The following is a 10,924-nucleotide window of genomic DNA, read 5'->3' on the forward strand; positions in this document are numbered from 1 at the left end:
GAAATCAGCAGTAGTCTGACCAAGGAATTCTTATCAGAGATAAAGATTTTACAACTGTGGCTCATAACCACGAGATGCTGTGAAAACATGGTGACGCTTGGGGGTGTTGTTACAATAATATGGAAGGAAAACCAGGAATGAGAAATATCAAGTTTGAAATATCAATATCAATATTGAAATATTGAAATATCAAGAAATATCAATATTGTATCCACAATCCTCCACAACAAAGAACCGTCCCATCGAAAAATGTCAGTAGTACTCCCTAATCGAGAAAATTTGAGTAAATGAACTGGTAAGAAAACTCTAGTTAATAATGGCCACTCTCCAAATTATACCCACAACCTTAGATTAACTTCAGATATAAACTAAAATCATGCAACATCTAGCTTGAAAGAAACCAATTCCCTCACCTGTGAAAGTAGGAATTTGACCCACCCATGGCTGTTACATAACTATTAAGAGGTAGCCTTCTGACTCCAAGTTCAGTAAATATTTCCTGGATAGTGTACTGAAGGCATCCACATCTCCTATGGATCATTCCTCTACCACCAAAAACTGCCTATCCAAGTTGATTGATTCTGAAGACCAAAAGACATTTCTGACACTTCTGGAACCTTAGAACCCAACACAAATTGTGCAGGGTATACCCTACCAGCAATATTCAGCTCTATAAATCTAAGTCAACATTCTTACCCCAAGTTAACTCCTTTGAATGTTCCAAAGGATATTATTAAATGTGGGAAAAGGTTTACATAGGACATACTTGGGAGATGTAGTATGCAGTTTCCCCAAAATCTGAACACCAAACCTACCTCACAGTATATCTTTTAGGACTATAATTATATAAAACACACTTTGCAAAACTGTGGAATTAACACCTATTGAAGATCTAGGAATATTCTTAAGTTGTCCAAGTACACTTCTTCTACCCTAACCACTGCACATCCTTCGGTAAGACCTTGCTTCATTAAACAGAACTTCTCTCAGCCTGTGAAAATTTTGGGGTGGAAGGAACCTACTTCACTTAATCCTCTTTGCTACTCAGATTTGGTGGATTTAAGCTGGACTGTAAATTGCAATTCTGGTTAGATTCTGGGTATGGAACCTTGCTGCCTCTGACATACTCAAATATAAAATAACAATAACCTGAGACTGAAAATGATGAAAATTAATAAGTCTCTTAAAAATCTAGTACAGGAAAGGAACTCAGTGCGCTCCCTTTACAAAAACAGGGAAAGAAACAGCAATGTCTGGGAAGTCTTGCCAATATATCTAGCTGCCCCATGCCCTCTAATCCTAGCTTCAGGAAGGTACACTGAAACAAAAAGAAATTTTAAAAAATGACTGAAATGAATACAGTATTTTTAAAACAAGCTCTGGCCAGTTTTATTAAAGAAAAATTGTGCGTGATTTACTTTTCACCAGTCTGTTCTGGCATGCTTCTAATGATATCAGAATCACCTAGAAAATAAAACACAATAATTTTACAATTCATTTAATGTCAACAGGTAATCATCAAATTAGCAATTGTTATCTTCAAAAGTTATTACACTAGCTGTGCTACCATTTCTCAAGGTTGATAGGAAACCTAGAGTCACAGACATTTCCCACATAAGATTCATCATGTAAATCAGACTTAGTTTATCACCAGCATTTATAAAACCAGACCTAGGAAAAGAACTAGGTCCGGGGACACATGCATGGTCTTAATATAGCGAATGTTTAGCCTGCCCTGATTATTACAACATCAGAACAGCGAGAATATTCGCAGTATTTTATGAATTAATTAAAAATTCGTAAGTTCAAAACATGACATGTTTTTGTAGGCCCTTCTTTTTCTCAACTTAATTTTATCCATCTGTTCTCAGGCAGCCAGTAAACGTTCCTTTTTTCTACCGTTTCACCTGATTATTCTGTCCCTTTATAATTTCACCTTTTACCAAGGCCCTGAAGTCATCATTTCTTAGGTGCTGCATGAAATGAAACCCATGATCTCAAAGTAAAGAGAATTTCATTTATAAAAAGGTAATTCTGTACTGACATTCATTATCAATTCTCTGTAAAATAAAATTACAGGATATCCCTTGCTGTATCCAAATCCTCAACATCTGAACTTAGAAACTAAAGACATTTGTATAGCAAGAAATACTTGTATTACATCATAAAGGAAAAGAATTACTTTATGATTTAAAAAGCATACCTGGATCAATGATAGCAAGTGTGCATACTCTGTAGTATTTTCCACACGCTGTGCCCAATTCAATATTATTGCCACTGTAGTGATGGACACCAGTTTTGGCCAACATGGCATAATACTCTATTTCAGATTTCCTTTGGGAACCAAAACAAGGTAGATAAATATCATACCAAGTAACACAGATTAAATGTTACTTCTCTCATCAGTTCTGATGTTGGTAAGGTCTTCAAACAGTAAGCCAGTTATTACTTTTAAAAACATTACCATATCCATTATTTAATACAAATCATCCTTCCTTGGATCCCTTACAAGGGATGGGACAACCAGTAAATACCTGTGCTTGTGGAAAAGAGCAGAGTACAAAATAAAATTATCATTTACTTAGCATTTACTATCGCCAGACACTTTACATTATAAAATTCCCGTGACAACTTCTAAGCCGTTTCTATCACCCTCTGGTGCTCTGAAACCTAGATGGAGAGTGATATTACAGGTATACCTCAGATACTGCATATTCATTCCAGACCACTGCAATAAATCAAATATTGCAATAAAGCTAGTCCCAGGAATTTTTTGGTTTCCCAGTGCATACAGAAGTGTGTTTACTCTATACTACAGCCTATTAAGTGTGCAACAACATTGTGTCTAAAAAAACCAACGTACATACATTAGTTAAAAAATACTTTATTGCAAAAATAAATAAATTAAAAAGCTGCCTATCACCCGAACCTTCTGGGAGTCGCAGTAGTAACATCAAAGATCAGTGATCACCATAACAATAGAGAAAAAGTCTGAAATATCTCGAGAATTACCAAAATGTGACATAGACATGAAGTGAGCAAATGCTGTTGAAAAACTGGAACTTACAGACTTATTCAATGCAGGGTTGCCACAAACCTTCAATTCGTAAAAAAAACAAAAAACAAACAAAAAATACCCACCCCACAGTATCTACGATGCACAATAAAGTGAAGTGCAATAAAACCAGGGATGCCATATGCTTGTACTTAACCAGAGTTAGCAGTTTTGTGTCCACTAAGTAGGCAGACATGAATGGTTTTACGAATTTGAAGGGAGTCCTAACACACTGTTGCCACTACTCACTCAAAGTGTGCATCCGCAGACAAGTAGTACCAAAAGGTGCTTGTTAAAAATGCATAATCTCAGGCCCCAATCCAGATACATTAAATCAGAAATTGCATTTAAACCAGATCATTTGTGACTGTGCGCATATTCATGTTTGAAAAGCACTGCTATAGAAGGTAAGCATGAAAGGTTTGTAATAAGACCAAAGGTTTGGGAGGGGATGGGATGGAAGAAGAGATCTCTCCAGGCTTTGCCAATTACCTACAGACACTATACAAAATGCTGTGAGGTTATGTATTACCACAGAAAATCAACAAGGGAAAGGGACTGAAAACACGGCTTATATTCTGCATGGTCCAAGTTTCTTTAACTTATTTAAAATACCCACTAAATTGTTTCAAAACAGTGAGGCAAGCAAAAACTGGGTGAACTGGGAACCTGCAGCTCCACAGGCCAGCCTGAACTTCTCTGATCTTAGCTTTTCTACACTACAAGTTCATAAAATGAACCTCTTTTAAAGCATCTTAAAGTTAAAAAAAAAAAAACGACCCAAAAGGCAGGACACATGGACAAACAAGTTATGTTTCTGCGCTGCCCTCAAACTTTGACGTTCTCTGGTTTTTACCCCTTCTGCCACGCATTTCTCCCAAAGAGAACCTCATACGAGGGAAGAATATGATGAGGGAGAGAAAAGTCAAGAGCCCCAAATCAACAACCGTTAAATTATTCTCCAGGTGTCCCTCTGTAATACAAAATTTTACATGATACCCAGTTTATGCTACCCAGATTGCAAGTTCACATTCCTGGATATTCGCTCACAACCAATTTGCAGTAGGCGACAAACATACTCAGGTTCTTTCAATTACCTCAAGGCTGGGCAGTTGTTGGCGAGGATGACCAGTTTCGCTTTGCCGTGTCGGATCATTTTCAGAGTCTGCTTGTACCCCAGCACGTACTTTCCACTTTTCATAACCAGTTGGAGCCTAGAGTTGATCGACTCCAGTGACTTTTTCTACAAAGCAAACATGTAACACGGACTTGAAGGCCTTGTTTGTAACCACTTAAAACTGGATCCAGCTTCCTGGACGCTGAACCCCTTAATAAAACCTCCGCAGAGGGTCCCAAATCCCTGGGAGAGTCCTTCGGGTTTATTTTGGACCCCTACAAGGCCAGCGGACACGCTGTGCGCCCACTGTGCTCGGACCCGCCCGCCCCGGCCGAGACTCATCTCTCCATGTGAACAGGCTTCCGGCCCTGGCCTGCTACACTCACCGTCTTCTTTGCGGCCACCATCTTCCTGCCTTAGGCGCGAGACGCCCCCAGCCTAGAACACAGAGGACAAAACAGGAAGTTTAGGATCCGAAGCTCCAAACGGCAACTCCCTGGACTCCCCGCGTGGCCTAAACCTCGGTACGGAAGAGCCTACTCACCCACTGCAGCCGCCAAGATGGCCGGAGAGCGAGAAAGGAAGAGAATCCCACAATGCCAAGCTCTTCACGTCAGGGCTGAGACCCCGTGACCGGAAGCTGAAGCAAATCACAAGCGGAAGGGGCGGGGCAAGAAGAGAAGGGCTGATGTGGGTATCTCTAGGGGCTTCGGATTGGTTTGGCAGCTGGCTGGTGCTGTTCACCTGCCGGCTGCGGGCCGTAAACCTCGCCGTCTGTGTTGTTCCGCTGCTCATAGCTGAGGACTGAGGAACGTGGAACCGGACGCGAGTTGCAGAAACCGACTGAGAGAGTGAGGCGGGAGGGGCGGTGAGAAGAGGCGGCGGCGGCGGCTGGACCTCGGTCTTAGCGCCGCTGAGTGCACCTCTGCCCCAAGTCGGGGCTCTTGAGGAGACGGGGAGGACCGGGGTGTGCCGCAGCTCCCGGGTCTACCCTCTGCCGTCGGTTCCGCCGGGGCTGAAGAAGCTCCGTGCACTCCCCTGCACTCACCCAAGTTGCCTGTACAAGTTGTCAGAGAACGGTGGCGCGCCCCTCTGGCTCCCCTAAACTCACCTCTTTTGTGGCCGTGTTAGTGGGAACTTGTAAGCCGAATTTTCACTGGGGGTGATAACAGGTCTAATTAAACATCTTTTTGTTGTGAACGTTGGACCTTGATACAGATCTCAGTAACGAATCATTCAAAATATTAGGCACAGAAAGTCACCACCACACACACACACACACACACACACACACACACACACACACACACGCAAAAAAAGGTAAAATCTGACCAATAGGTAAGCTGTCATTGTGTGTCAACTTTTAGGAATCTATCCTACATTCTCATGCCCAAAGACATGAGAATAAGGATATTTATCTCAGCATTAATTTTTAATAGCAAAACAAAAATAGAAACATCAAATGTTCATCATTCTTAACCAGTATATATGTTGGTATATGCATAGACAATTCAAGTCTGGAAAACTAATCATCGGAACGTATCTTGGATGAGAGCTAAGAGTAGGTGGTGAGGAGAGAACATTTACTTTTACTTTGTATGTTTCAGTACTGCTTGAATTATTTTACATTGTATTATTTTACAGCACGCATTGTTACGTAAAGAGCTCCTTTTTAATAAAAAAAGTGGTTGTTTTCAATAGAGCTTGTGAAACATCAATTATATCTTAAAGCAGTATTTTTCAAAGTATGGCTCCCAGATTCCCTGATTCAGAATCACCTGGAATTCTGAGTCCTGGGCACCACCCAGGTCTGTGGAAGAAATCTTGGATGTAGGGCCTGGGAATCTGAGGTTAATGAGCAGCCTCCACGATTCTCATACATAAATTTGAGAAGTAGAGAGGAATGAAATAGCCTAGTTGGTTCTGAGGCATGCATGCTTAGACAGAGACACAAACTAATGATGCCTTACACTTTTCTAATGAGCTCTATACTTTGAATGCTTTTTAATATCTACTTTCCCTCAAAGTAATCAGGCCAAATATTACCTGCATTTTAGAAAGTATATGATTAAAGCACTTGAGGTGACTTTCCTCGGTGCTTTTCATTTTATAATACCAAATTTCTGGTCCTTAATATATGTCTTCACTATATATATATTTTGTTTTGTTTTCTTAATGTCCTCTCTCTCTATATATATATATATCTATATATATCTATCTCTCTCTCTCTCTCTCTCTCTATATATATATATATATATATATATATATATATTTTTTTTTTTTTTTTGGTACGTGGGCCTCTCACTGTTGTGGCCTCTCCCGTTGCGGAGCACAGGCTCCAGACGTGCAGGCTCAGCGGCCATGGCTCACGCGCCCAGCCGCTCCGCGGCATGTGGGATCGATCTTCCCAGAGCGGGGCACGAACCCGTGTCCCCTGCATCGGCAGGCGGACTCTCAACCACTGCGCCACCAGGGAAGCCCCGTCCTCACTATATTTTAAAGAAAGGCCTTAGGTGCTTTCTCACAGGGATCTTACCATGGTTTTGTACTGGAAGCCGGGGAAGCCCAAAGTACTCATTCATCCATACATTCATATATATGAACCATGACCACAAAATGTTTGAGAATTCTTCCTAGGGTATCTTAACTGATTTTTGCCATATCTTTTTGGAGATATATTTAGGTTCTTGGTTTTTCTATTTAATACCTGCAGGACTTTGGTCAAATTGTCTAACCTCTCTAAGCTTCAGCTTCCTCATCAAAAAACTGGAATAATAATGTCTACCTCATGGTATTGTTATGAGGATCACAGTAAACATAATGGTGTATGAAGCACCTAGAACAGGGCCGTGTACATAATAAGTGTGCAGTGGATGTTAGTTCTCTTCCTCAGCCCCACTCCTATCTCCCTAACTCCCCACTGCAGCCACCCATCCACAGCTTAAGTTGTGGTTCACCACATTGCAAAACCCAAACGCTAGGGGAAGAAACACTTGCCATGCAAGAACGACAGTCAAATCCTTTGGCTCATGAAGATTTTGTAAATATTTCCACACTTGTATTTATTAGAGCAGGAGTTGGCATGCTTTTTCTGTAGAGAGCCAAATAGTAAAGATTTTAAGCTTTTGGGCCATATGGTCTCTTTGGCAACCACTTAACTCTGCTGATGTAGCACAAGAGCAGCCACAATACGTAAATGAATGAATTTCATTCATTGAATGAATGAGCACGGCTGTGTTCCAGTCAAACCTTATTTACAAAGTCAGGATTTGGCCTGCAGGCCATAGTTTGTTGACCCCTGTGTTAGAAGATTACTATTACTTTCGTTAAAAATAGCTACTTTAAGTCACGTCATTATTCTAAAGAGATGTGTATTGAAGTATTTACAGATGAAGTGTCATAATATCTGCAACTTACTTCCAAATTGCTAAAATAAATGTAAATAAAATCCTAAAATAAATGTAGATAAACAAGTAGGTAGAGCAAATGCAGCAACATGTTAACAAGTCTTGACTTTACAGTGCGGGGGGGGGGGGCGGGGGGGCGGTGAGGTGGTACTCCCCTGGTGGTCCAGTGGTTAAGAGTCTGCGCTTCCACGGCGGGGGCCTGGGTTTGATTCCTGGTCAGGGAACTAAGATCCTGCATGCCCTACAGCATGGCCAATAAATAAATAAGTAAAACTACAGGAAAAAAAAAAAACCAAGAATATTTTAAAAAATAAAAATGAAAAACCACATGGGGGGCATACAGGTATTCATCGTACTATTCAACTTTTTGTGAGTTTGAAAATCTTCATACCAAAAAGTCGAGGAATTTATGTTTCACGAAAGGACTTTGCCATTCAGACATTATTTTATTTTTTCTGGATGCTAGTCTGTAGCATTTCAGAGTGATTTAGAAAGAATACCAACAGGTAAATGTGACAGGACAGAATTCACACAAGGCTCTCTGGTTTTCCTTCCCCAGAATCACTGCTCTAAATTTCTGAGAATTCTGCAGACACCTGCATTTATTGTGCTTCTGGTTTTTACTTGCTATGAGAATGAAAAGTGACAGGCTGCATTCCCTGTTAGAGCAAATACCAACAAGATCATCTGCTATTCATGGGTTCAGTACACTGGCCCATCCCCTTATTGTTAAGCAGTTAAATCTATCATATTCATTGTCATAACTCAGCCTTCATATTCTTAAGGCACCCTGGACATTAAACATGCTCAGAAATAAAGCAGGGAGAGGGAGGGATTGTGAATCCAAGTGAAAAGACCCTGTAAACTCAGTGAATGTTGGTGGCCTTTCAGCTAGCTAAACATACATACACTGAGACATGAATTCTGAACCCATAGAGGACAAGAGGGAATGAATGCCACCTATTCCTCTTCACCCTTTCTGCCTCCACAATAATGACGAATCCAATGTATTTCTCCTATACCCCTTTCTGTTCAGACTGGGAATGCTCCAGACTGCACTGCGTTAAAAATAGGGCAGAGAAACACCTTCTCCTATTTTCTTAAAAATAATTTTTCCATTCTTCAAAATGGGTATATTTTTATACTCTTGGATACAAAGAACCCAGAGCACTTTATTCACTATTTTACTGTGGAGGAGTGACACTTTTGGAAAGTAGAGTAGTTTTACATTTCTTAGAGTCAGTTTTTGAAATTTTAGTGTTAAATGAGATTCCTGTGTTTCTAAGGGTCCACAAAAGTATGACGTTTTACGTTTTATTTTTAATAATTTGAAAAGTCTAACATATACTTTTATTCTTAATAAAGCTATAATGCACAGGCTTCTTTTTTTTCTCTTTTAAGTAAAATTTAATTCCGTAACACTGCATGTCATGCTGATCAGAAAATGTCCCTGATTACTTAATGGAGAAATAGATAATAAATGCAATTTTGTGACAACATCATAACATGGGTATGTCAAAGAAAAGTGATAAAAGGAGTCCCTGAAGGTAAAAAAGATTTATGAACTATGCCTTCAAGATGTAACACATCAGCCTGTAAAATCACAGTATCAGTTATGATTCCGTATTATCAAGATGGGACTAAAGGAATAAGGGCTGGTAATTGCTAAGAATGAGTGTGGTCTGGGAGAGGGGAGGGAGAGTAAGCATTATATCTTAGCTTAGATACTTATTTTGTAAGCAATAGAAACAAGTTAGCCAGTTAAGCAGAAAAGGAATTTATTTTGTAGTTCACCAAATGAACAGGAAGCCTGGAGAGCAAGAACTGGATCTGTGTATACTGGTCATGGGGGAGGCACAGCCATTTATTAGTCACTGGTTCAGAGCACACTCTGCAAACCTCAGGACAGCATCCCAACTTTCAAAGGTGCTTCACCTTGTCTGTGCCATAACTGAGTGCCACCCTATCATCCTATAGGTTTGGCTTCTTCTGGATGATGAGGTATATGGAAAGACTGGTAAATCACATAGAAATTAACCTATTACCTTGCTTGTCTCATAGTAAAGTGAGTTCTTTGATAAGATATGATACTGAATGTAATGTCTTGATGGATGTGTAATGGCTTAATAATACCATCCCCTAATTGATGGTGTTGGCAGAGGCATGATGGGCAGGAAAAGCAAATTTAATCCAGTGTGTATTACAGTAAAGATTCTCTACTGTCCCCAAAGAGGTCCAATAAGTCTTCTGCAAGCAAGATCTTCAAAGTAAGAATATCATTTCAGAGGCTTACAGTTGGTTACTCTTGCTGCTGCTGGCAAATCAGGCACTCAGCCAGGAAAACCATGTTAAGTGGTGTGAGCCCGTACATACCTTCTATCCTTGTCATTTTATACTTGAGCCCATTGAGCAAGCATTGGGGTGTCTCATGAGAAAGATCTCCTAACATCTGTGGGGCACCTGATTATTACTGTTCACCTGATTATAAAATGCTTCCTCTGAAAGAAATGGAAGAGACCATGACTTGACTAACAAGTTATCTCTGAGGCAAAGTAAGATACCCAAGTCAACTCCTAAAACATAATTGATGGGGAAAAGGGGGAACTTACCTGGGCTCAATAAGCCCTGGTTTAGCACGAAAGCATTAAGAGGCAGAGAATTCCAAGTCATGTATTTATGTTTAATCTGTGAGTGATTGCATTCCTTTTTGTAACAATGGAGTTTTGAAAATTTTCACTAGCTAAGTAAAATGTGGCTTTCACTTAAAAAAAGAAAGAGAATCATCTGAAGTGGGAGCCGGCTATGAGCTGACTTGTGGCCCACCCCAAAGTCCTATGTTGAAGCCCTAACCTGCACAGTGGCTCAATCTGGAGACAGGGTCTTTAGGAGGTAACTCAGGTTAAATGAGGTCATAAGGGTGGAATCCTAATCTGATAGGACTCTGGCTTTACAAGAAGAGGAAGATCTCCCCCCCTCCGCAACCCCCCACGTGAAGACACAGTGAGAAGGTTGCCATCCATAAGCTAGAAAGGAAGCTCTCACCAGAAACCACATCAGCCAGCACCTTGATCTTTGACTTCCTAGGCCCCAGAAGTATGAGAAATAAGCATCTATTGTTTAAGCCATCAAGTTTATGGTATTTTGTTATGGCAGCCCACACTGACTTCTACAGGGCCTTTTGATAACATTTATATGAGAAATATTTCCCAAATCTAGGCTTATTCTGAAAGGTCCATCCACATCCCTCCTTTAAACTTCCTGGCACAAATCCTGTATTCTCAGTCCTTGACTTGGAATCCAGCCAAATCATTAGCCACTTTCAAAGTACTTCTCTTTCCTTGGGGC

General features: G+C 40.5%; 1 protein-coding gene across 1 annotated transcript; it reads right to left on the reverse strand.

Annotated features, from left to right (window-relative positions):
* Positions 1-1,359: 1,359 nt before the first annotated feature.
* RPL30 (ribosomal protein L30) lies at positions 1,360-4,782 on the reverse strand. The gene is made up of 5 exons (XM_082859151.1): positions 4,717-4,782; positions 4,559-4,610; positions 4,153-4,298; positions 2,204-2,334; positions 1,360-1,464 (listed from the first exon to the last, which is right to left on the reverse strand). Exons 2-5 carry the CDS (start codon positions 4,577-4,579, stop codon positions 1,415-1,417), a joined length of 348 nt encoding a protein of 115 aa, XP_082715277.1. The 5' UTR covers positions 4,580-4,610; positions 4,717-4,782; the 3' UTR covers positions 1,360-1,414.
* Positions 4,783-10,924: the final 6,142 nt, after the last annotated feature.

Source organism: Leucopleurus acutus, assembly GCF_964270905.1.
Source record: "Leucopleurus acutus genome assembly, chromosome: 17".
In the NCBI taxonomy this organism is placed as follows: Eukaryota; Metazoa; Chordata; class Mammalia; order Artiodactyla; family Delphinidae; genus Leucopleurus; species Leucopleurus acutus.